The sequence below is a fragment of the Gossypium arboreum genome, chromosome 13 (assembly GCF_025698485.1).
Source record: "Gossypium arboreum isolate Shixiya-1 chromosome 13, ASM2569848v2, whole genome shotgun sequence".
Taxonomy (NCBI): domain Eukaryota; kingdom Viridiplantae; phylum Streptophyta; class Magnoliopsida; order Malvales; family Malvaceae; genus Gossypium; species Gossypium arboreum.
The window spans coordinates 11,723,610-11,750,757 of NC_069082.1; the positions used below are offsets into that span (position 1 = coordinate 11,723,610).

At 33.9% G+C, this 27,148-nt stretch overlaps 2 protein-coding genes and 1 non-coding gene across 5 annotated transcripts; 2 read left to right on the top strand and 1 right to left on the bottom strand.

Moving 5' to 3' along the window:
• Positions 1-17,536: 17,536 nt before the first annotated feature.
• On the top strand, positions 17,537-18,933 carry LOC108463526 (uclacyanin 1-like). 3 transcript variants are annotated; one of them, XM_053024730.1, is made up of 3 exons: positions 17,537-17,883; positions 17,974-18,637; positions 18,746-18,933. In XM_053024730.1, exons 1-2 carry the CDS (start codon positions 17,724-17,726, stop codon positions 18,588-18,590), a joined length of 777 nt encoding a protein of 258 aa, XP_052880690.1. In that variant the 5' UTR covers positions 17,537-17,723; the 3' UTR covers positions 18,591-18,637; positions 18,746-18,933. The 3 variants fall into 3 exon arrangements, with proteins under 3 accessions (XP_052880690.1, XP_052880691.1, XP_017618943.1); XM_053024731.1 differs by having other exon boundaries at positions 18,752-18,933; XM_017763454.2 differs by lacking the exon at positions 18,746-18,933 and having other exon boundaries at positions 17,974-18,723.
• A 1,170-nt stretch (positions 18,934-20,103) lies between these two features.
• Positions 20,104-20,176, bottom strand: TRNAA-AGC (transfer RNA alanine (anticodon AGC)). Its single transcript has one exon. It is a non-coding gene; the product is annotated as a tRNA-Ala (tRNA).
• A 1,745-nt stretch (positions 20,177-21,921) lies between these two features.
• On the top strand, positions 21,922-22,824 carry LOC108462476 (uncharacterized). The gene has a single exon (XM_017762419.2). It carries the CDS (start codon positions 21,922-21,924, stop codon positions 22,822-22,824), a length of 903 nt encoding a protein of 300 aa, XP_017617908.2.
• Positions 22,825-27,148: the final 4,324 nt, after the last annotated feature.

The following is a 27,148-nucleotide window of genomic DNA, read 5'->3' on the forward strand; positions in this document are numbered from 1 at the left end:
GGGCCCACACGCCTAACTTGGCCAAGCTCGTATGGTCCACACGGTCGTGTACTGCGCACGGCCATACTTTCGTTGACCACACGGTCGTGTCTCGTACACGGGGAACTACTCGCCCATGTGGGGTCGATAGTACAGTTTTTCAACTTTTGCTGAAACCTCGTTTTCTATATTTCAGGCACACATGGTATGATTTTGCAGCAAAGGCAATTCCAAGACCACTAGAACCTAAAATTGATACAAAATACCAAGTCAAAACTGGAACGAACGCAAAACTAAGAACCCTTAAAGCTGAGGTGCACACCCTAAATGAACGATGCTCCACAACACCTAAATCGCTGAAGAATTAAATGCCTCTTGTGATCCCCTCTAAACCGTTCAACAGCAATCACAATTAATCCAGCATTCAAATGATTGTAATGTACTCTCCACAACAGAAATTTATGAGATCTTAACGAGCCTAGCAAAAATAAAACTACTTACAGAATACCCAGAAACATATCGATTACCCCTCCACACTTCGATCAAAAATGCAAGAACAAAAGAACCCAAACTAAAAGAGAAAGAAAAAGGGCGACAAAAGATTGAGAAGAAGAAGAACTTGAGAATTTGGGAAAAAGGTCAAAATAGGAGAGAGAAAAGAATTTTGAAAATAAAATCAAAATAAAATATTTTGATAACTCCCCACTAACCCATTACATCTCAACCACCTCATAAGTTTGGCTTCACTGAAACTCTAACGCATACTGAACAAAAATATAACATCTTTGCTCACCAAAGGATTCAAACACAGGACTTTCAACAAACTAAATCCTTACCACTCGAACCAGCAGGTTCATTCTGATATGAAATTACAGGCAATTAAGTATAAGCCTACTAAACAAAGATAACGCTTAATTCCAAAAATAACAAAATTTGCTAAAGCTAAAGCTAAAGCTTGAACTTAGGACCACTTAGACGTTCTCAGAACACTTGACCACTGAAGCAGATACACATTATGTCAAATTTACACAGAAGCAGAAATAGGAAATATTGAGGTGTTAGAATAACTGAGCCATAAACATTTCAATCCGTATGAATCAATCCTATTCAGTGCCATTCAATCAAACCCATCAATTACTTTTCATTTACATCATTTTTATATCATATAACCATTTCCAAATATAGTACATATCATCATTCATTCATTTCCTTTTTGCATTAACCAATTAACCCGATGAATTATAATAAACAGATACAGATATGCAGGTACCTAACATATTAACACCAAGAGTTTCAAAAATCATCAATGGTAATATTTTAAAACTTTAAAATTTTACAATTTTACAATTGATCCTATCTGGCCCAACAAAAGGGTGAAGGGGGAATGCTTACAATAATATTAATGACATCATTTGATAATTAAATCCGAAAGAATTCTAGATTCCACGTACCTTTATCCGTTATCATTTAGCTAAGTAAACAATCCAAAAAAGTAGCCTGAGAAGGAATTTGCTTAATTAAAGGACCTGGTCCCGAAATCTAAGGATCTTCCTAACATCGAATAATATTTCCATCACCTACTAACCATGCTAAATGATCCCGAAGTAGATGCTAGACCCTGGATAAGCCTTTCCAAAGAAAAGAGCATCTATTCCTTGAAACATTTTTCGGAAGTCTCTCCTTCATGCTATATTTAGAACAAAGAACCTAAACCCACAAGGCATTATCCTTTGTAACTAGGTTGAAACCAAGTTTCATTAGAAAGAAAGTATTTTGACTCCACAATTGTTTAAGTCCAAGGCCACCACAGCAATGCGATTGAAACACTGAACCCTAGCCAATAAAAGACATATTCGTCCTACTGTTGGAACAACCCCAATTGAACTTTCTGACCATGTGTTCAATCTCCTCATAGATTCCTTTAGGAATCATCATGGACTGCATAAAATAGGTAGGAATTGATAGCATAATCACTTGCGCTAAAGTAGCTCTGCCTACTAGAGAAAGTTGTCAGGCCTTCTAGCTCTGCAATTTGTTTCGAACCTTTTCCACCACAAACCTCAGGGTACTTTTAGTGACTTTTCCATGCAACAAAGGAACCCCTTAATAATATCCCAAATTCTCCGTTATTTGAAAACCAAGCATATCATTTATCATTCTTCCTAGATCCTCCCCAACTGCACTTGAGAAAAAAATATTCGTCTTTCTAGCATTAATCCTATGGCCAGAGAAAGCACAAAAATGCTCTAAAATGTCTTTAAGTAACCTGGCTTGTTGGACATCTGCTTTGCTAAAAATAACCAAGTCGTCTGTAAAGTTAAGATGAGATAAAGCCAGTCTAGAATGAGATAGTCGAATAGGACATCACTTGCCTATAGAGACTTCAAAATGAATGTCATGTCCAAGCAATTCCATGTATAGTTCAAAGAGATAAGGAGATAGAGGACAACCATGTTGAATTCCCTTGACAGGTCTGAATTTCTTTGTAGGCACTCCGTTCCACAAAACTTGCATGGTAGAATTAGAGATAGTAGACGTAGTAACATTCTTGAAAAATTTCGGAATACTTATAGCCTGAAGTGGGGCATCAATAAACTCTTATCGCACTTGTCATATGCCTTCTCCAAGTCAATCTTAACATCGTCCATTGCTTATTATTACATTTGTCTTTTATAGAGTGTATGATCTCCTGTGTTATAATGGTATTATCCACAATACTCCTACCTGCTATAAATCTCACTTGCTCTTAAGCAATTATTTTGTGAAAAATAAGATTAAACCGATTGACTATAACATTTTATAACCAACTTGTATAAGACTGAACACAAACTAATTAGGTGAAATCGGATAAAACTCTTTGTTAACTTTGGTATTAAAATAAAAATATTTATTTTTGTAAAATTAACTATCATATAAAGTTTTATTTAAACAAATCTAAGAAAATTATTTGTCCAATAAACACTTTTTTTAATAAATAACTAGCTAAAGAAATTTAAAAAATTAAGTAGATTAAAAATATACTAGTGAAATATTTAAAGGTCGTTTTTCAATAATTTCATCGGATCGCAAAGGTCAGCTTTTAAAATACTTAAAAGTTGTCAATTGACTTAATTAAATATTTCAGAAATTAAAATATTACGTAATAATCCCTATAAAATTTAAAACCTTTCAAGAAGGGTAATTTTAACTTCATCATCATTTTAGTATTTAAATACACTATTTAATTTGAATGATAAATAATGTGGTTATAGTTTTTTTACTTCATTTAAATTGAATTGAAAATATTCATGCAATAATTAGTAATTAAAATTAATTTAAAAAGTAGAAAAATTGAACTTAAGACAAACTACTATCACAATATCTATATTACAAGTAGTTTAATTATTTATGATAATTTTTAATTTCAATTTTATATGTGAAAATGAGATTTTATTTTTCTATTATTAATATTTTACAAATATATATATATATATATATATATATATATATTTAAATATCACTACTTTTAGACACCAGCTAAAAGGAAATGTACTGCACTGATAGTTTTCAAATACCACTACAATATATATTTATCAAATCAATTATTTACATTATATAGAACAAAATGAAAATCTGTCAAAGAAATCATTTATGACCACTTCTTAAGTTGTTTCGTTGAAAACGCTAATTATAGTAATTCACATTTTACAAATATTACGGTGTCCAAATGCCAAGCATTATTATTATATTTGCAATTTAATTCTATTATTGAATTTTAATAATTGAAACATATTAATGATATTGTAGCAATTTAAAAACAATGAAAATATAAAACTTTTATCATGGGTATATATATATATATATATATATATATATATAATGTTGATTATAATTCTATGTGTTAGCTTGATGATCAATAATATTTACCGCTTGAGGGTATTTGAGTTCAAATCATACTAATTGTATTTGTTATTTGAGTTTTATCTTATTATTGTTATTAGTCAAAAATATATATTCACCTTAAATTAGAAACAAACACACGAAATCTAACCATTTTAAGTAACGAAACAATTATTTAATATTTCGATAATATTCTTAATGCTAAACATTTAAAATAGTACTATAATAGTTTATAATTTCTTAAAAACAAGATTACTGATAAATTAATTAAAAAAATATTCAATACTATTTATAAATATAACTAACAAATGTAAAAGTTTATATGAAATTAAAATATAATACTATTAAAAATTTAAACCTGTTTAACAACAGAGTTGATTTTCCAAAGCATTGTTAAAAATATATTTTAGAAAGTATAAAAACAAAAATAAGGTTATAAACTTTTAAATTGTTTAATTTTTAATAATATTTAAAACTTCAAATGTATATATTCGAAAGAAACTTTTTAAAAAAAGTATTGTTTAGCATGCTTACATTTACTTGAATAAAACATCTTAATCAAAATGCAGGTATGTTTGATTTGGAAGAAGATTCTCAATTCACTAATCCCACCGCTTACCATATTACTTTAATAAAATTCGTTGGCTTGCAATCTTTTTTTTTTTTAAGGATAATATAAAATGTTTAATGTAGTATTGGTTTTTCGAAAATATTTAATATGATATTTAAACTATTAATTTATGTATTATTTAATACTTGTACTATTACAAATGTCCAATGTGGTATTTGAACTATCAATTTGTATATTATTTGGTTCTGTACTTTCTTAAAATGTTTAATGTAGTACTTATACTTTAAACGTGTTCAATGTGATACCTAAACTATTGATCTGTAAATTATTACAGTACCTAGAGTTAACACCCGTAGTAAATGCTAAATCAACCAATGAAAATTCGACATGTGAATTATTTTTGTTCTAAATTATCAATTCTACATGGATAATATAATATTATGTGAAAAGATAAAAAAAAATTGATAGCAGAAATCATATTATTCAACCTCCCATTCAAGCTCACTAACTTGAGCTAAGAGACATAAATTTTGAGAAATTTTAGCTTATATAAATTTTGGAAAATATTAGCAACATTTAGGGTTTTAAAAATTGAAAAAAATATGACTTAAAAATTGATGTTTTTTCCTTTTAAAGTTAAACTTATATAATTTAGGTTTATTTATTTATTTATTTATTTTAATTTAATTTAATCCCATTCCATTTTTTTTGTTTTATTTATCTTTTCACATAACATTTGTTATATTATTCACGTGGAATTAGTGATTTGAAAAAAATTCACCTGTCTAATTTCCATTAATTGGTCTAGCATTTATTAAGGATGTTAACTCCACGTATCATAATAATATTATATTGAACATTTTTAAAGTATAAGTATCTGCACGGATATTTTTAAAGAAAATGTACCACATCAAACATTTTATGAAGGTATAAATATCAAATAATACACAAATTAATAGTTCATGTATCACATTAGACATTTTATAATAGAACAAATACCAAAATGACATAATCCCTTTCTCTATATATATATATATATATATATATATATATATATATATATCCTTTATATAAAATTAGTTGTATGGAATATATTTATCTTCTTGATATATATAATCTAAATTGTAATGATGAAAATTTTTAAAATTTTGAAATTTTAAGTGTTTAGATTCGAGTTTTATCATGTATATTATGTATAGGTTTTAGTTTAAGATAATTTTTTATCAATAGAGTTAGAACGAGTTGTGGATCCATCCATATTTATAAATAACTAATCTAAGTCTATTTATTTTTCAAAATCTAAGTCTTAGACCTTGTCTATATTTTTTTATTTTTAAAACATTATTATTTTTATTCAATATGCAATAATTATATATGTTATCTATTTTATTAAAATTTTAAACATAAATAACTTAACATATTTTTTAATCTTTATTTTAGAGTAGTGGCTTTTTACTAAAATAAATTAAAAAATTATTTATCAAAATAGGTTGTCAGCCCGATTATATACGAAAATGGGGTGTTTTTTTCATTCACGCCTATCTGACAGGAGCGAATGATTATTTTATATTAATTTTTTTTTGTTTTTTAAATAAAATATTATTTTTTTTATTTTTATTAAAAATATTTAAATATATATACAGGTAAAATACGGTTTAACGGGTCAAAATATGGGTAAAAAGGAATCACGCTGTCGAATAGACGCGATTAATCGAGCCTGGTAGATAGGCGCAAATGGGCAGCCCAAACAGTCCCCCTCCAGCTGCTGCATGCTGCCCACGGCGTTGGCCCTGCTGCCTGAACAGTCCCTCCCTGCAGCCTTTGCATGCATGCCCCCCTCCCCAGCTCCATAGACCAGCAGCTGTTGCTGCCCATGCTACCGTTTAGTCCCTTCAATGGGAAAAAGTTGCAAATGGGGGACCTTATAAGTATGGTCCCCCAAACCCCATCCACACACCGGAAGAGAGAAAAAAAAAGAGAGAAAGGAGAAGAAGAAAAAAGAAAAAAGAAAAAAAAATAATGTATTTTTTAGTAAATAATTTTGTTTATAATTTAAAGATTTAATTAAGATATTGTGATGTTTTTTGTTATTAATTATTAATTATAAAATATTTATGTTTAGTGTTTATAGTTTTGGATTAATATTTTGTATGAATGTATTTTTTTGTTTTTTATAATTATTTTAAAATTAATTTGTTAGTAATTTAGGATTATGTTAAAAATTTTGTGTTTGTAATTATTTTAAAATTAATTTATTAGTAATTTAGGATTAAGTTATAAATTGTTGTGTTTAGTTTAGTATTTAGTGAGTTTAACATATAAGTTTATAAAAAAATAAAAATCATTTCATTTTGAAAATGAATTTGGACAAATGATGTTTAAGGTCATTTAAAATTTTTAAGTTATTATTAAGTATTGGTATGTTATTATTTGATTTTAGGCCAAACAATGAAAATTCATATTTAGCCTAAGCAGATGTGGATGCTTGCTTACTCTATCTTGCAAATATTATTTAAAAATACTCTGTTAAGATATCATATAAAATGTAACTAAGTCGAAAAGCGTAAATCTAAACTAGGCTCAAAGTAAATCAAGCTATTTGATTAAGTAAACATATTTAAAATTGAAATCTTTAATTTTATCTTTATGTACATATTTGATACAAAATATGTTCAAGATTTTATATATTTAAAAATCATATCTTCATATAATATTTGAATATGTATTAGATTACATATTAAATCAAAATTTATAAATTAAATTATACATTTTAAGATTTATCTCAAATTTATTCTCAAATTTCTACTTTATGGGAATCGAACTAGCTCATTCAAATTCAATAAAAATAATAATTATGTTCAAAAATTCTTATTTCATATTTTTCCACGATCAATTTACAAAGTCTACCACCATGTAATTATAGTCAGCAATATTTCTAATCTTTTTATTCTTTTTTTCTAGATAAGGGCACATCTTTATTACATCAAAAAGTAGATAAATAAGCCATCAAAATTAAGTCTGATTATTGAAGAAGCATAATATCGACTCACATATTTAAACAAATATCGAGCCCATAAAGAATGATTATTATTTTTATTTATTTAAAAATCAAGTTAAAAATTATACAAACGTATTTTTTTAAACTTTAGCATATACATACAATATGATTGGGACCATAAAAGAAACAATACGATTGATAACTTTCACTGCTACAAAATCTAGAATATTGATATTGTATTCACCAATTATAGGATCATAACAAATACTTCATTTATATGCCGTCTAATTAAAAACCTCTAAATTTATAAAATTATCATTTGATTTAAGGATTTGAGAATTACCGGTATTGGAAAAAGTTATAAAATCTTAATTCAAATAACTATTATATATAATTAATTTTCATGTGTTTGAGTTTTCAATACAATATTTGAAAAAGTTATAAAGTATTTGTTATGTAGTGTAATTTTATTTTATTTTTCATTTATTTGACAATTTTATTGTTTTATTAAAATATTGATTAAATTTGTTGTTATTTTTATAGATTGTTTGTTTGAAAGAAACTAATCGGTATGTTTCTATTTCTATTTTTATTTTTAATTAGTATGTTTTTATGTTTATATAGTTTATATTAATTTTAATTATATTATTATTGTAATCTAACATAATTTTTTATTGTAGGTAAATTATGGGAAATTATTAGATATTTTTCGTGTTTTGTTTCTAAAATTTAAAATAATTTATTATATTTTTGAAACAAATTAAATGAATTCATTGTTTTAATTGCATGATTTGCAACAAATGGGTTATTTGATTAATAATAATAATCACATATCAAGTACTATTAATGAGATGGTAATAAATTTTTATTTGATACTCATGTTATTTGCGGAATTAAATTATATTGTATTAACTATTTTGCTAATTTAATAATGTCAGGGCCAATACCGCGTATTGAGGGGCCGTGTTAATAGTGTAGGGTTTCTGCCAAATGAACGCCTAATACCATACTTGGAATTAGCCGGGTTCGGTTCAGCGGCATTGGTCCAGACTTTTGATCTGCGATACGACTTGATTTCCACTTTAGTCGAGCAATGGCGTCCGGAGACCCACACGTCTCATTTCCCATGCGGGGAGTGTACCATCACTCTAGAGGATGTTACACTACAGCTCGGGCTTCCCATCGATGGGAATGTGGTCACGGGAGTAAGTTTGATCTCTAGGTCGGCTACCCTTTGCTATGAATTACTTGGACACTCGCCAAGTAAGGGGAAATTTACCAGTTTGAGGTTTTCATGGCTAAAGGCCAATTTTGAGCATTTTCCGAGTACTGCCAATGAATGGGAGGTGATGCAGGCCGCTCGAGCTTACATTATGCACCTTATAGAGGGTGTACTCATGCCGGATGCAAACGGCAGTATGGTTCAGTTGATGTACTTACCCCTATTATCCAATTTGCATAACACCTGTTCATACAGTTGGGGGTCTGTAGTGTTAGCCATGCTGTATCGCGAATTTTGTCGGACGATAGATCCTTCTGCGATGGACATAGGCAGATGGCTCATACTACTGCAATAGTGGGCACTTTACCGGATGCCATTCTTGACATCCATTAGTCATCAATCATATATATTTCCACTCGTTAATAAGTGATGAATTTTTACTCGTTATAAGAATTGGTTGACTTTTTTTCGAATTATATTGTTCTAACAATTTGTTTTCCTTAGATGGAGCACTAATCCGGGTATCGAGAGGTCGTACACGGTTTCGATATACTATCTGATGATTGAGAATCATGCTGGAAAAGGGGTAAGTTTTTCCAATATAAACTTAATTTTATTATTTTATCTCACTCGACCCGCATTAATATAAAAATGTTATTAACTGTGCAGTTCGTTTGGAAGCCGTATTTCGTTCTAGAAATTATGGCGGTTATTCCCTCATCTGCCCACGTCCACTCAAACCTATGGTGCATTAGCGCACATGTTATCAATTTTCATATAGTGGAGTGGTATCATGGTGATCGAGTACTCTGGTAGTTCGCTTGCATACAGTATATCCTGACACTGCCAGTACAATTGGGGGATATCCATTGGACGAGCAAGAGGGGGGCGTATGGAAATAATTGGGGAGAAGTGCATGAAGAATATATTATTGCCATTTTATTAATGTAATGACTTTATTGCCATTTTATTTATCAATTTTATGGTTTTTTTTATTTATTATTTAAATAAATAAACTTTATACTAATTATGTAAGTCAAATTAGATTAACTGCAACAAATTGTTGACAAATTTGTGATTCAATCTTTTTAACATATCATGAACTACATCTCAATTTCTACCTGATTGCGATGATTGTCCAACATGGTAGTTTCGGAGTGGGCATTTACTACGATTATGACCGGCTAATCTGCATACGCCACACAGCTTCCCGTTGAATTTCTCCCTAATGTCCATTTCGTTATAGATTCTGGATAATTGCGGATGACCTTTCGGGTTCCTACATAACCCTTTATGTGAAACAAGCTCGAAGGTCGTCGGAGGTACCTCCCAAGTAGATAGGTCAGGAAGCACGGGGAACTCGTTCTCCCAAACACGCAACGTGCATCCGAGGGTGTACACTTCATAGATAAATTGTTCTACATTGAGTGAAACTTTAGCACAAGCTGCCACAACATGTGCACATGGATAATGAAGTGTTTGAAACCTCCTACAATCGCATCGTCTATTTCGAAAATCAACTCCGTAGGATCTAGGTGGTATACCGGGTCGACGACAGATAGTCTCAGTAACTCGAAACGTTTTATTACGTCATGAATATACTTCTACAGTCATTGACCTCACCATCCGACGGTTTGTAGCAATTGCATCCCTGACATCTTCTACAAACACGTGTCCCGCCTCCATTTGGCTAACTTGTTGTTGAACCATTCTTGGCATCAAGGTAGCCAACCTGTAGAATGTAGCTGAGAAGACAGATGAAATTGGAAGATGTCGTGTTTTTAACAACACAGTGTTGATCCCTTCTACCAAGTTTGTGGTCATTTGACCATAACGAAAGCCCTCGTCAAAACTTTGAGCCTATTGCCACGGCTCTATAGTACCCAACCACTGTCGGAAAGATGTGTTTGTTTAACCCTCCATGTCGCTCTCAAGTCGAGTCAGTCTTTGACGAAAAATGTATGGCTCTAACTCATGCGCTGCATATGTATTAAGAAAAGATAAGTTACAACACTGCCCTAAAACATTAAAACTTATATTGAAAAGATAAGGTAATCCTTTACCCATTCTCACAACTTGTCTCTTCTAGTCTGCATTCTTATAATCTCGCTGGAAGTTAGCCGCGATGTGCCGGATGCAGTAAATGGATCTCCATGGCACACCAGAACGCTAATGGCGGAAATTAATCCTTTCCCTCTATCAAAGATGATGCAAATATTATCGTTACTAATAACATACCTTCGTAGGTTGGTAAGGAAGAATTCCTACGATTCCATGTTCTCCTTATCGACGATGGCAAATGTTATCGAGAGCACGTTCCTATTGTCGTCTTGAGCAACCGCAAGATGTAGGATCTGTGTATATTTTCCATATAGCCAGGTCCCATCTACTTGCACAAATGGCTTGCAGTGGGGAAATGCGCCCACACATGGATCAAACATCTAGACCATTCAATGAAAAATTCTTTTTCCCGATTGTAGTTGGTTATCCGGCCCATAATAAGGTCGTGTCTGCAACTCAATGACAGTCCCCGGCACGTACTCCCTCATAGCGGCTATCCATCCCTGTAATTCGTTGTACGATGCATCGAAACTTCCGTACAATTATTCCATTGCCATTTGTTTAACTATCCATGCCTTTCGGTATGATACTCGATATTGGAATCCTGCCTGCATTTTGGCAATCAATACCGAAACTTTAATGGTAGGCATGTCTTTCACCATTGGCATGATACACGTACAGATAGTTTTTGAATCAAGTTTTCGATAATCTTCTGTCATACGTGTTGAAGTGAATGTGTGAGGCCCAACAAATTTTCGTATCTCCCACATCTGCGACTTCTGGATAAATGCAGATTGTATCCGCCAATTGTAGCCTTCCGCCGACCTCCAACACTCTCCAATGTATAATGTCGGTTTAGACGTTACAACTTTATAGTCTACTGATATATTCATGCTATACCACTTAATGAAAAAAACGCATTCTTCCTTACTTTCGAATCTTTGGCCCACGAACAACTCCTCAGGATCAGAATATACAGCCATCCGGTGAGCAGGTAGTATTTCAGGGTACTCTAGAAACTCAGCTGAGTGTGCCGCGTCGGGGTTTATCCGAGACATGTGTACCCTAGGATTATTATGTATCACAATACGATGACCCTGGTTCCTAACTGAAGACGCGTTAACGTTTCTATCATCATTCACGCCTTCGTCGTCAATATCATCCGGGACCTTGTCTACGTCCGGATCACTCTCACTATCGACTTCGTGATCAGAAGGATCACTACTATGGTATACATCATCACCAACCATATCAGTCTCGAGTGCAGCATTAAGATCAATGTTGATCCCGTGTGTAGTTGATTGACTATCAACGTACGATATCGGAACCACCATACACGGCTCTTGAGCTCTATCTTCTTCACCTAATGAAGTGGGATCTTCAGTTGCCTTTATATCAGCTAACTCAACAAATAACTGAATCGGTGTATTTTGGTTGCTTTGAGTCCCACAATAAAGAGCGACCATTGTCTCCACGTCTTCATCATCTACGAGATCCATTTCGATGAGTTTTATGGGATCCGTCGAAACTGGAAACTTGTAGAAAAGTTTCGACATCTTTCTCCCACAACGTCTATAAATTTTTTCACTAATTTTTTCCTTCATATCGTCAAACGAGATATTTTTATTAAATCTCATTGCTATTTGTTTGCGACATTCAAACATACATCCCACGGTTGTTGCCAAAATTTCTCCATCGAAAAAAACACATACAAAAAACTGATTCTCCATCTTCAATACTAGATCTGTTAAAAAATTTTCAAAATTTTCAAAACAGTTTCGAATAGCAAAAAAAATACATAAAATTTTTAATGCAAAAATTTTCATTCATAAGCTAACAAAATTAATAACCTAACAAAATAGCTTTCAAATAATAAAATTACTAACAAAACTTTACATTCTATTTACAAAAAAATATACTAAAGTACCTTATCGTCCTCGTTTTCTTCTCCATTCTTTTTTTTCTTCTCCCCTATCTTCTTATTTCCATTCAACTTGCTATGCTAAATTTTGTGTATGTGTTCATTTGATTTTCGGGGGTATATATAGGGGAAAAGATAAGCACGTGTGGGCCCCACCATTTGCGCCTCTGGGATAGGTACAACCATTTGCGCCTCTGAGGTAGGCACAATCATTTGCACCTCAGAGAAAGGCTCGATTAGTCGTGCCTCTCAAGTAGGCGCAGCCTGTATTCGTATTTATATGCGGGTCATACTGACCCGAAAATAAAAAAATAATATTTTATTAAAAAAGAAAAAAAAAATAATATAAAATAATCATTTGCTCCTGTCAGATAGGCGCGAATGAAAAAAAACACCCTATTTTCGTATATAATCGGGTTGACAACCTATTTTGATAAATATTTATTTTTTAATTTATTTTAGTAAAAAAGCCAAAGTATAGTATAGTATAGTATAATATATTTAATTTAATATGATATAAATTACATACTATATATAAAACAAAAAGAAAAAACAATCATGTATTAACTTGTATGAAGCTATGATTAAAACTCTTATCAGATACCTATTTGGCAAGAGTTAAACCCATGTTACCCATTCTCATCCCCAATATGGTATAAAAATCATATTATAAACATGAAAACGGGTTAACTCGAACTAGGTTGAGCTTCGAATATTAAAGCTTGAGATTGGCGCATATATTTAAATGAGCTTGATTTTTTTTTCTCAAGCCCATTTTGAGGTATTTGAGGCGCGTAGTACAATCATTGAACAAATGTAGTCTCTAGATTTATTTTAGTATAGATATGCTTGTGATTAGTTGTGTATTATGATAGCAGTTATATGGATGTATTAATAGTAGTTAATTAATCCTAAAAAGAAGTTCCTTTTATCTATTCCATCTTCTTAAATAATATTCTCCCTTAGGCAGGTGCAACCACTAAAATTCTTCATATTTGTATTCAAAATTAGATAATAAAACCACCCCTCCCTATTTCTTCTTCACGCAGCATTTTGGTTGAGTAAAATCCAGTTCACTTCGAGAAAGGATTTTAAAGTTAAACTCAATTTTAATCAAGTAAATGATGAAAAGGTCATCATGATCCAATGCCTAGAAGATTCCTAGATTTTGATTTTCATCATCTTAGTTCTGTAACTTAAATAAAACTGTTACTTTTTTTGAAACTAAAATTTCTCAATTTTAACCCATACCCAACAATAGAGTTATGCGGTTATTATAATAGTTAAAAGGCATCTCCAATTTTATGGAAAATTTTATTTAATTATTCATTTAATTTGTTGTATTTTTAATTTTTAATTTGTATATATATTTTGTCAAATCACCTAAAAATGGTTGAAAAATTAATTTTTTTTGTTGATGTGCATACACGTAGATTGCCATATAGATGACACGTAAATATTTAATTAATTTTTTAAAAATTAAAAATTAAAAAATATATAAAATTATCCTTAAAATTAAAAAACATTAAAATTATTTAAATATGAAAATTATAAAATTATTTTTAAAAATTTAATGTAACACTCGGATTGCTAATAACCCAGAAATTTAGAATAATTAAGGGACTAAATTGAAAGAGACTATAAGCTGACGGCCTATATTGGAAGAAATAGGATAGCTAGAAATCGATTTGGACATGGTTAAGAGTCAATTTTGGTTCGGTTAGGATGGAACCCTCCATTTCCTTTGTGGGAGACATTATGATTTGCAATGGACAGTTCTTCTAAGGTCAATGTTAGTGCTTGAAGGGTTATAAATAGCAAGGAGATGGCTACTAGAGATGATTTTCTTCCCAACTTTGTTTTACGTTCTCCCGTTCTTCATCTTCTTTAGTAGCTCGAAGAATGAGTAGCCATGGATAGTTCTACGTAGAGCAAACTTCATAAGGATAGAGCTGAAAAAGTAGGGAAATCAGCAAGTGGGTAAGGTTCTTAACCCTTCTAAGTACATAAAGTAAAGTTTATAGACACCAGAACTATTTTAAGGGTTCTACATGTTTTTGGAAAAATGAGTTTAAGTTAGGAATATGGAGTATAACCCATGGTTTTGGTTGGAATGCTTAGTTGCTGCCAAGAGAATGGAAGCTCTAACGTTCAAAGTTAAGTTATGGGAACGATAAGAATTTATGTGAGTTTCTAAGACTTTAATCCTGCAGTAAGGTTTAATACAGTTTAAGCATGCTATGGTTACATAAGCATGAAAGATAATGACATGAGCATGCATTCTATGACTGTGGGAAACCTCAAGGGGATGAGGAGAGAACCTATTAGTTATCGCCTCGAACAAAGCTCTAGGCCTTGTGGAGGGAACACTGCAATGTTCAAGCATCAATGTTAGGTGGTGTAAAGGAGGTAATGGGATGATGATTCAGGAAATAAATCATGGAATAGTATTTACTGTAACAGCGGTATCAACTGATCCTTCAAGGCAACACCATGACGACGGTATATGGCGTAAGACCATAGATGAAAGACGTCATAGCAGTCTAGTATGTGGTACATAGCATAAGACTATTGATGAAATATGTCATGACAACACGGTACAAGGGATAGCTATATGACGTAAGACAATGGATGAAAGACGCCATAACGGCAAGGTATAAGGTAATTGGTATAAGACCATAGATGAAAGACGTTATAGAATCTAGGTATAATGAGTAAAACCATGAATGAAAGACGCCATGGCATCATAAGATAGTACGCTAGGATGGCGGATCGGTGTAAGACCATGGATGAAATACTCCATGGTATCTACAGAGTAAGTCCACCCGGATAGCAAACATGAAATAGAGGTCCGCCAAGACAGTAAACACGAAACAGAGTAAGTCCACTGAGACAGTAAACACGAGTAAGTCTACCGGGATGAGAGAAAATAGATAAGAAGGGTATAAGACCATATCTTGGCTACAGTAACCTATAAAGTCCACTAGGAAATAGATGCAGAGGGAAAGTTAGCTAGGACCTCAAGTGTGGGATATATGACCAGTGCACTAAGAACAAGAAACCACACGGGTAGAAAAAGAGTTAAAGAAAAAGTATGAATATTGGTAAGTAGACCTCGAGAAATCCGCCAAAAGTGATTAAAGTAATAAAAAGAGGTAAGGATTAAGACATTGGCGAAGACCCAACAAGAACTAAAAGAAGATAGGTCAAGTGAGAGTAGGCTTTGTTAAGGAAATGAATGAAAGAAAATTATCCAAGGATCACAAGATAGGATCCGCAATCAAGAACCACTACGAAGGGTGCAAAGAAGGAATCTGAAGAAAGTGAATGCCCTTGTAAGGAGAAAGTCTGGTGCGAGAACTCCGCCACAATGACAGCAGTAAGGAAGGAACAAGCAAATGAGATGATAGACTTGTATAGCCATATGACAATAAGTTAGTGGTTCATTTCGGGGACATGTAAGGTTCCAAGTTAGTCATAAGCATAAGGTGGATTACTGGAGTAATCCTACCATGATTATCAATAGGATAGAACAAGAACAGGTTCACCAAAATGGTGGGTCATGTTGAAAGGCAACACAATATGGAAACGTCAACGAGTCTTTCGAGACTATGGTATGTAAAAAGGGAGTTTGCCAAAGGATTGATTCGACTAGGAAAGTTCACCAATGTAGGTATGACCTAAAAATACTTAGGCAAAAAGGCACGAAAGCTAGTATAGAGGAACAACATGGCAAGGCATATAATGGAGTAAGATAAAGGTCATAGAGGATAGAACTCACAGTTATAGTGAAGTATCTGGGATACGGTCAAGTGAAGAGTCTAATCAGAGGAAGTTCTTATGGTAAGCCAAATAGCTCGAAGAATCGGGTGAAGTTTATATATAATGTTGTGTGGGAACTCACTAAGTTTATTTGAACTTATCGCAGTGTACTGATGTTCGCAGGACTTGAGAGAATGATCGAGGACTTCAAGGAAAGACCAAGCCATATGGAACGATGAGATCGAGAATCGTGCAAAGTTTAAAGTCATACACATAGGAAAGGGGTACCACTGGAAGCTTCACCACAATATCAATAATAACGAAGCCAGATAGCACACCTAGAATCTATATTTTTAGGACTGCTAGACCTTAGCTAAGTTTTAGGAATTTCTTTGTAAACAAATAGTCTAGTTAGGAATTGGAATTGTAAGGAACCAATTATTTAGCGGATTGAGGCCTTTGATGTAAGAATTATTATTTAAATTTTACTATTAGAAAAGTTCATATTTAGGTTGTCTTATAATAGTTAAGTTAGAAAAGTTAAGAATAAGTGAAAATTTAGAATAAGTCCATTTGTGACGCTTTATACCTGGATCCGGTGGATGGGTTAGGTATGAGGTGTTACATTTAAAAAATAATTAAATGCTGACATGTTATCCACGTGACTATTCACGTGTATGTTATGTCAGTAAAGTTAAAAAAGTTAATTTTCTTTCATTCATTTCAAGATGATTTGATAAAAAATACAAATTTAAAAAATTAAATGAATGACTAAAATATTTTTTTTTTGTAAAGTTAAATTCAGAATCATTACACCTAATTATTGAGCTGAGGGTCACTTTTTAAATGGACTCTTACTACCCGTGCTTTTACCATTTTATTAAACAATTTTTCACTTAAAATTATATTTCTGATTTTGTTTGTGATTTGTGGTTCAAGCCACTTCAACTTTTATAGGATTTAGCTTTTTTTCATTCTTAGATATAATTGGATATTTATTTTAACTCAAATGGAATCATTTTTCTCCATTAAAATTTCTTTTCATTCCACCCAATTCTACTCAATCCATATTTCATGTTTCACATTCAACCCACATGAATCTCTTATGAAACAAATTCTGTAAAAAAAAAAAAAAAAGGGGGTGGATTTGGTATCTTGAAAGAAGCTGGCATTTGCTAGTGTTCATGTTCCTTAAACCAAATCCAACTGGTAAAATTATTAATAAACTAATCAATGTTCTCTCTATATATAATGCAGTTCCTAATTCAAACCCAAATCAATTCTATCATATTCCATATCTGTTCCATAATCAATTTTAATTACGATTGCAATGGCGAGGACATTAGTATGTTTGGCTGCCACTGCCATGTTGGTCCAGTTAGCCATGGCAGCAAATTACACAGTTGGAGGTGCTAATGGAGGCTGGGATTCAAGCACTGACCTGCAAACTTGGGCTGCATCACAAAAATTCGCAGTAGGTGATAATCTGAGTAAGTCACATGGAACTATCTGTGTATTACATGCTGTTATGGTGCTTTAAAATTGATCTTCGAGTTGATATACCGGTTATTTATCTGCAGTTTTTCAGTATACTCCGAACCACGATTTGGTTGAAGTTACAAAGGCGGACTATGATTCGTGCCAGACGAGTAGCCCGATTCGAACTTATACGGACGGCGACACAGTTGTACCTCTCACTTCCCCAGGGAAACGGTACTTCATATGTGGAACGCCTGGACATTGTAGCGAAGGGATGCAAATTGAGATAGACACAATAGCAACATCTCCTACAGACCCACCCTCGGCCTCTCCAGCTCCGGAAACTTCTCCCTCGCCAGCCGAAACTCCGGAATTGGCTCCGGAAACTTCGCCTTCTTTCCCACCATCCGTGTATCCAGCTCCCGAAACTTCTCCCATGCCAATGGAAACCCCGGAAATAGCTCCAGAAACCTCGCCTTCTCTCCCACCATCCGTGTATCTGGCCCCCGAAACTTCTCCCTTGCCAACAGAAACCCCGGAAGCAGCTCCTGGCAGTCTATCTTCTGATGTCGTTCCTTCAATCGAATCGCCTGGAACCTCATCTTCTCGCAGCGATCTTTCACAACAACCACTTCCTTCATCAGCTAACACGAACAGCTTCCGGATATGCCTCGGATTCGGGTTTGGCCTTATGTTAGTGGTGCTTTTGGCACTCTAAGCCTCAGGAGATTACTTTCTTTGGAAGTAACCTTCAAGTAATGTCATGTATGTGAATTTCTTTTCTATTCTGTCCTGTGTAATGCTCGATTGTGTGGCTCATTTCGGAAATGGATTCTTAATATTTTATAAAATGATTGTATTTTTGATTTGAAGAAGCAGAAAGCGATGGAAGTTGGGTGTTTGTAGACAGAATGTGTAGCACATAAACAATGTGACCTTCACAGGCATAACATAAGGAAGCATAAGAAGAATCGATTGCAGCAGTTGAAACCAAAAAGCAGTGGCATGTCAGAGATAAATTTCTTACCATAATATGAAAGTCACCCATTCTCAATTGAAAATTACCTTTGAATTAACTGGCTAGTATATATATATATATATATATATTTTGGTGAAAAACTGGCTAGTATTTTACAAGCATTAAAAAAACACCAATCTTTTACAAACTTCTTCAAATTGATAAATATTTACATTCTAAAGCTTAAAAAAAAAAAAATAAGCTACCAACCTTGAACCAATTAATAAATAAGCAAAAACAGTATCCACTTTCCACCAAAACTGCACCGCAACAGAAGCATAGAAAATTAACTTTTTTCAAAAAATGAATAAAATTTAAATGTTTCGACTGAACATTGATTAAAAATTAAAAAGCATGGCAATTAAGAATTTTAAAATTAAAAATTAAATTTTAATTCGTTTTGTTTAAATCTTTAACTTTATTAATTCAATCTAAATCTTATTTGTTTGCAACATATATTTTTATAAGTATATTTTGATCGAGTTCTATTATTACTATGACAAAAATTTAAAAAAAAATTAATGTCGATGGGTTGCAATCAAACTTAAAATTTTAAAATTCAAAAAATAAGAAATATTAAATTAATAATTAATAATTAATAATAAAATTTAATCAAACAAATTTAACCACTACCATTTAAATTTATATCAAAACTAAAAATCTAAAATTTAAAAATATACAGTAAAAGTTACCAACTCAAATTCCAAAACTTAATTTATATTACACACTATTTTGACAAAAAAATTCTCATGTAGTATAACGGTTGGTTTTCTTTTTCTTTTTATGATGAAATTAGAATTTAGTCTTAATATTTTTATTTTAAAAATTTAGTTTTTTTATTTTTATATTTCAAAATTTAGGTTCAACAGTTAATATTATTAGTAAGATTATTTTGTTAAATTCACGTTTATTATAATGTCATTTTTTTAGTTATATTCTTACCAAGTGAGCATTCTTTTGTAATTTTAAAATGTCACACTAACAAATTTAATCAAAAAAATTAATGGTGTCAATAATTAGACCTAAATTAAAAAATTATCAATATTAATAATTGGATCTAAATTTTAAAATCTAGACAAGACTAAATTCCAAAAATAAAATTAGAAAGAATAAATTATAATAACCCTGTAAAGAATACAAAGCCTGACATGTTTCAACTTCAAAATTAAAATACAAAACCATAAAATGTCAAAAATGGAGTCATTAACAGAAATGGAGATCCGGGGTATCGATCCCCGTACCTCTCGCATGCTAAGCGAGCGCTCTACCATCTGAGCTACATCCCCCTGATGATAAATTGCCATTGGTAAATCCTTATTACCCAATTACTCCCTGGGCAAAGTTCATGTACTCAAGGAATCTGGAAATAGGGTATCCGACTTTAAAGTTGTATTGATGAACTGTTTGGAGTTCTGTGGATCCCACATCTATTTTTTTCTTCTTTTCTCCCTCGATTTCTGGTATGGTGAGTTTTAACGCTCCTTTTTTATGAAATGACAAAGTGTAACGCTTGTTCTGATTATTTGCAGTAGGTGGGTTAGTTACCGAAAATATTCCCTTTTTCTGGTGTTTATCTTCTGTATTTTTTTTAATTATAATTTCTGTTCCATGTTTCAATAATTTCCGTTTAATTTTTCTGATTTATGGTACTTTTATATGTGCAACGGCGTTAAACAACTATCTCATTCAATGAAAAAGATGGATGATTGTGTTTGATGGAGATGGTCACAATTAGATTTTGATGTTCAAAAAATGAATTATCTTAGTCATTGGAATAATGGGTCTTCTCCAGTTTGCTGCTTGTCCTTTCACCAGTATAGGATGGTCATAGCACAAACTATTATACTAATGAAATACCTGTTCATTAAATTCTATGGTTTGTTTAGATGAGTATATTGATGTAGAATTAAGGTCCTTAATAATGGAGCTAATTTGGTAACACATGGTTTTTAATTAGTGGTCTCAACTCAACTAGGAGGTTACATAATTTGATTCTCTCAATGCTATTTAACGCTATGTAACTGTTACTAGCCAAATGTTGTAAAGAGGAAGTCCAATCTTTAGGTGAAGGTTTATCTGAGTTGATGAGATATGTGAAATGACATTCTAGAACAATGAACTGTCGAAACCGAAGTGGTCATAGGAGTTCTTGGTGAAAATTATGTCTTGCATGCCTTTAATCATTGATACCGAACATGGATTCCTTCGAACTGCTGAACTGTACTTGTTTCGTTAAGAACGAATCTTCTTTTACGATTTGTACGGTTTCATTACGGAAATGCCACGCGGAGCATGTCAATCTGTTGGTTTCAGTTGGCAAACGCAATTGCTGCTTTTTTGGACAACACCCATCGAAGCCTCAAACCATTCTAATGATATTTGTTGAAGTTAGTTCCCCTGCAGCCCATGCAGATTCAAGCACGTGAAAATTAATGCACTTATGTTATACGGGTAAAGTATGTGCAAGAATTCATACACACAAGTTACGGGTAAAATACATGCAATCAAGGGGTTGATGCTTCTTTTCCGTCTCGATTACATTTTGTTACCGTTTAACTATGTTTTGTAATCTAGTTCATTTTGAACTAAGTTTAGTTTATGTTTGATGTAATTTGATGGTGATAGAGTGATCACCGACTTTGTTTATGTTTGCAAGCAAAATCACCTAGTCCCTATGTAATTAGTGGAGTTAGGTAGTGTTTAGGTAAAGGATTTGTTAATCTTTTGACCACCAAATGATCGGTATATGTAATGGCTTTAAGCCAATGTTTCAAATGAATGAAATCATCAGATTTTCTTCCATATGCTTCATTCTTCCTTTGCCTTCTAAAAATTCTAAGTTCATTCTCCATTCTTGATAAGAGATAAAAGCTTGAACTTCAAGCATTTTTCCTTCATATTTTACCCGGGTATAATACGTTGCTGCTGGTGCTCTGTTTGAAATTCTTACTTTACCCGGTTAAAGTGTGTTGAAACTCCAACAATTGGTATCAAGAGCTTTCATCTTAGAGGACCTGTTGTTGAAAATTAAATGGCTTCATCAAGCTTTTCTCCTGCTGCACCACCAGTCTTTAACGGTGAAGGGTTCCACATATGGCAGGTTAAGATGAGGACTTACCTGCAGGCCTTCGATCTGTGGGAAGTTGTCAACACAGATGCTGAGCCAGCTCCATTGAGGGCCAACCCCACTGTGGCTCAGATTCGTCAGCATGCAGATGAGAGGACCAAAAGGCACAAGGCCATGTCCTGTATTCAGAACTGTGTTTCTGATGTTATTTTCACCATAATCATGGCTTGTGAGACTCCCAAGCAAGCCTGGGACAAGCTCAAGGAGGAATTCCAAGGCACTGAAAGAACTAGGCAGCAACAGTTACTAAACTTGAGAAGAGATTTTGAAAATCTCAAGATGAAGGAAGAAGAGACAGTAAAGCAGTACTCAGACAGGATAATGGCTGTGGTCAACAGCATAAGATTGCTAGGAGAACAGTTCAATGAGGCAAGAATTGTGGAGAAGGTGCTCTCAACATTGCCTGAAAGATATGAGGCAAAGATCTCATCCTTGGAGGATTCGAGAGACCTGACAACCATCTCTCTAACAGAGCTTATTAATGCTCTTTATGCTCAGGAACAAAGGAGAGCCAGTAGAATGGAGGAGCACCAGGAGGGAGCTTTTCAAGCCAAAGCTAAAGCAACCTCAAGTACCACTTCCTATAAGGGCAAGAAGAACTGGAAAAACAGGCCTAAGCCTGATGCTGCAAGAGGAGGAGATCGACTCTGCAGATTTTGCAAAAGGCCTGGTCATCCAGAGGCCAAATGCTGGTTCAGACCAGATGCTGTGTGTCAACACTGCAAAAAGAAAGGCCATGTTGAAAGGGTCTGCAAAGAAAAAGGCAGACCTGGCCAAAACCAACAACACAAGGTCAAGCTCGAGTAGTGAAGAAGGCGGTGATAATGAGGAGCAGTCTTTGCGGTCTCTGCTCAAACCGCTCGTAAGAAAGACTCAAATGGTTGGCTCCTTGACGGTGTTCGCACCAACCATATGTCACCAGATCGACTATTTTCAAGTCCTTAGATGAAGTCAAAACACAAGTTAAAGTTGGCAATGGCCACTTTATCAAAGCGAATGAAAGGAGATGTGGTTATTCACACTCCAACGGTAACAAAATCATTTCAAATGTTTTGTTAGTTCGAAATTGATGAAACACTGTTAAGTATAGCTCGATTAGTTGAAAAAGGCTATACAGTGGTGTTCAAAGGAAATGAATGTCAGATTAGTGATCCAAGTAGATCCATGCTCATGTCAGTAGCCATGACAGAAAAGAGCTTTGTTGTGGACTAGAATAAAGGCTTTGATAATGCCTATACTGTTTCTTCTGAAGACTCCAAGCTTTGGCACCAAAGGCTTGGGCATGCCAACTTTAAGTCTATGGCTCGGATGGTCGAGAAGGAAATGGTTGAAAACTTCACCAAGATAGTTCGAATGAAGATGTTTGTGAAGTCATCGGATGGGAAAGCAAGCTAGGCTTCCATTTCCGCAAACACCACCGGAGAGCATCAAGCAAGTGGAACTAGTGCACTGCGATGTTTGTGGCCCCATGAGAATCGAGTCACTTAGTGGCAACAGTACTTTATTCTCTTCATTGATGATTTTACGAGATACTGCTGGGTTTATTTTTTGAAGCATAAGTCTAAGGTTGCTCAAGTGTTTATAAAGTTCAAAGCTGCAGTCGAAACAGAAACAGGCTGCAAGATAAAGACCATTAGGTTAGATAATGGAACTGAATACACTTCAGCTCAGTTCCAATCTTTGTGCAAAGATGCTGGCATCAAACACCAGCTAACCAATGTCTACACACCCCAGCAAAATGGGGTTAGTGAAAGGAAGAACAGGAGTTTGATGGATATGACCAGATGCTTATTGTTTGAGAAGAATTTGCCTAAGACCATGTTGGCTGAAGCTGTCAACACTGCTGTCTACATTCAGAATAGGCTTCCAACCAAAGCACTTGCTCACAAGACACCTTTTGAAGCCTGGTTCGGGTTCAAGCCATCATTGGCTCATATGAAAGTCTTTGGTTGCCTATGCTACAGCCAAGTACCAGCTGTTAAGAGGGACAAGTTGTCCAAAGGGTCATTCTGGTATTTTAACCGGTATAGTATGGTAAAAAGGGTTATAGGATCCTGGATCCTTTAACCAACAAAATCCAAGTGAGCAGAGATGTAGTGTTTGATGAGAAGGCTTGTTAGAATTGGGACAAGAATGAACCTGAAGCTGTCTCTAAAGAACTTGTGGTTGATCAAACAGAGCCTGAAGAAAATAGTCCTGATATGGACATTGATGACATGCCAGTCAAAGGCACTAGACCTTTGGCTGAAATTTATGAAAGGGCTCAAGTTGCCATAGTGGAGCCATGCAGTTTTGAAGAAGCTGAAGCTGATGAAGGCTGGAAACAGGCAATGGTTGATGAAATTGCCATGATTGAGAAGAACCGGACATGGGAATTGGTTCCTAGACCAGCCAAGAGGAAGGTTATTGGAGTAAAGTGGGTCTATCGAGCCAAGCAAAATGCTGATGGGAGCTTGAACAAATGAAGGCCGGGCTTGTAGTCAAAGGATTCAACCGAAATATGGTGCGGACTACACGGAAACATTTGCACCAAATGGCGGGCTAGACACCATTAGATTGTCGATTGCCTTGGCGACTCAAAAGCGATGGAAAATCTACCGACTTGATGTGAAGTCTGCATTTCTTAATGGCTTCCTTGAAGAAGAGATCTACATTGATCAGCCACAAGGATTTGTTGTGTCTGGCAAAGAACAAATGGTGTCTGAGCTTAAGAAGGCATTATATGGCCTAAAACAGCTCCCGAGCTGGTATGCTCAATTGATGACTACTTGGTCAGTTTGGGATTTAACTGAAGTGTTAATGAGCCAACACTATATGTCAAGAAGAATGAAGCTGAAATACAGCTTATTGTATCCTTCTATGTCGATGACCTTTTGGTAACTGGAGGAGATCAAAATATGTTGGCTGAATTCAAAGCCAAAATGATGAACATGTTTGAAATGTCTGACTTGGGGCTAATGACATACTTTTTGGGAATAGAGGTGCGCCAAATAGAAGGAAAAATCTTCTTGGGACAGAGAACATTTGCCTTGAAGGTTTTGTCCAAGTTCTCGATGGAGAATTGTAAGCCAACAAGCACTCCTATTCTTTGTTGGAATGAAGTATCAAGCCAAGGAGATCATGAACCGATCAATGAGTCTACTTACAGGAGCCTAGTTGGTCGCTTGTTATATTTGATGACAACTAGGCGGATATCTTATTTCTTGTGAGTATGTTATCAAGGTTTATGCATTCTTTGTAATGTCCAAGACTTTCAAGTCGCAAAGAGAGTGCTAAGGTACATCAAAGGCACTCTTGACTATGGCGTGTTATTCAACAAAGCTGAAACCTTGAAGTTGAAAGGCTATACCAATAGTGACTGGGCTGGTTCAAGTGATGATATGAAAAGCACCTCTGGATATGCTTTTACCCTTGGCTCAACCATGTTTTGTTGGAGCTCAAAGAAACAATCGATTGTGGCTCAATCAACAGCAGAAGCTGAATATGTTGTAGCTGCAAATGCTGTAAATCAAGCCATATGGCTGAGAAAAATTCTAGCTGATCTTAACCTACATCAAAGGGAAGCAACAGAGATCTTTTGTGACAACAAGTCTGCATTGTTGCAATTGCAAAGAATCTCATCTTCTATGGCGAGCGAAGCACTTCAAACATCAAGTTACATGTGATAAGGGAGATGGAACAAGCTCGAGAGGTGGAGTTGATTCATTGTAATTCAGAGGAACAAGTTGCTGATATCTTCACAAAGGCCCTTGGTGTGTCAAGGTTTATAAAACTGAGAAAGCAGCTAGGTGTTACAAACATGGAAACTAAGGAGGAGTGTTGAAGTTAGTTCCCATGCAGCCCATGCATATTCAAGCACGTGAAAATTAATGCACTTATGTTATACGGGTAAAGTATGTGCAAGAATTCATACACACAAGTTACCCGGGTAAAATACATGCAACTGAAGGGGTTGATGCTTCTTTTCCGTCTCAGTTACATTTTGTTACCGTTTAACTATGTTTTTGTAATCTAGTTCATTTTGAACTAAGTTTAGTTTATGTTTGATGTAATTTGATGGTGATAGAGCTTATCACCAGCTTTGTTTATGTTTGCAAGCAAAATCACCTAGTCCCTATGTAATTAGTGGAGTTAGGTAGTGTTTAGGTAAAGGATTTGTTAATCTTTTGACCAGCCAAATGACTGGTATATGTAATGGCTTTAAGCCAATGTTTCAAATGAATGAAATCATCAGATTTTCTTCCATATGCTTCATTCTTCCTTTGCCTTCTAAAAATTCTAAGTTCTGTTCTCCATTTTTGACAGTAGATAAAAGCTTGAACTTCAAGCATTTTTCCTTCATATTTTACCCGGGTATAATACGTTGCTGCTGGTGCTCTGTTTGAAATTCTTACTTTACCCGGTTAAAGTGTGTTGAAACTCCAACAATATTATTTTATGTTTGCTTTAGTTAAATTCTAATTTTAGGTTTATATCATTTAAATTTATATTTGGCATAGGTACAATTTTCTCCGGCGTTTTTACAGTGCCTAAGAAAACCCCTTAGTGATTATGATTGAGGGACTTTTCACCATGCCTGTTTTACCTTCTTCAGTGGCCCCAAAATTTAATGCATATGCTTCCCTTTTCATCTTTATAAACTCCATTTCTCTTAGTAACCTACAATAAAATTTCTTCCTATTCTATTTTATTACTCAATTTCCTTTCATAATGGCTGAAAAGATGAAGAGAAGTGGCAATTCTAGGTCTCGGCGGATTACTTACGTAAAACGTAGGGAAAGCGTTCTCAAGCAGCCCGCTGAATTATCTATGTTATATCATATAGATGTTGGACTCATGATGTTTTCTCCTACTGGTCAATTTACCAGTTTTGCTCACAAGGGAAGGTTGATGAAGAATCTCTAATAGATAATAATGTTATTTTTTTCTATGTTCTTGTGTTTTTTAAGTTTTAAATGCATCTTGTGATAACATTTTTCTTATGCCTTCTATAGGGTCCAGGATATCTTTCTTCGTTACTTGGACCATAATGATGAACATAAAGAGTGTGTCTTTTTGATCTTTGCTATTTTTGTTTCATAAAGAAATTTTCACAAACAGCTAAGCTGAGGGTTTACTAATATGTTTGCAT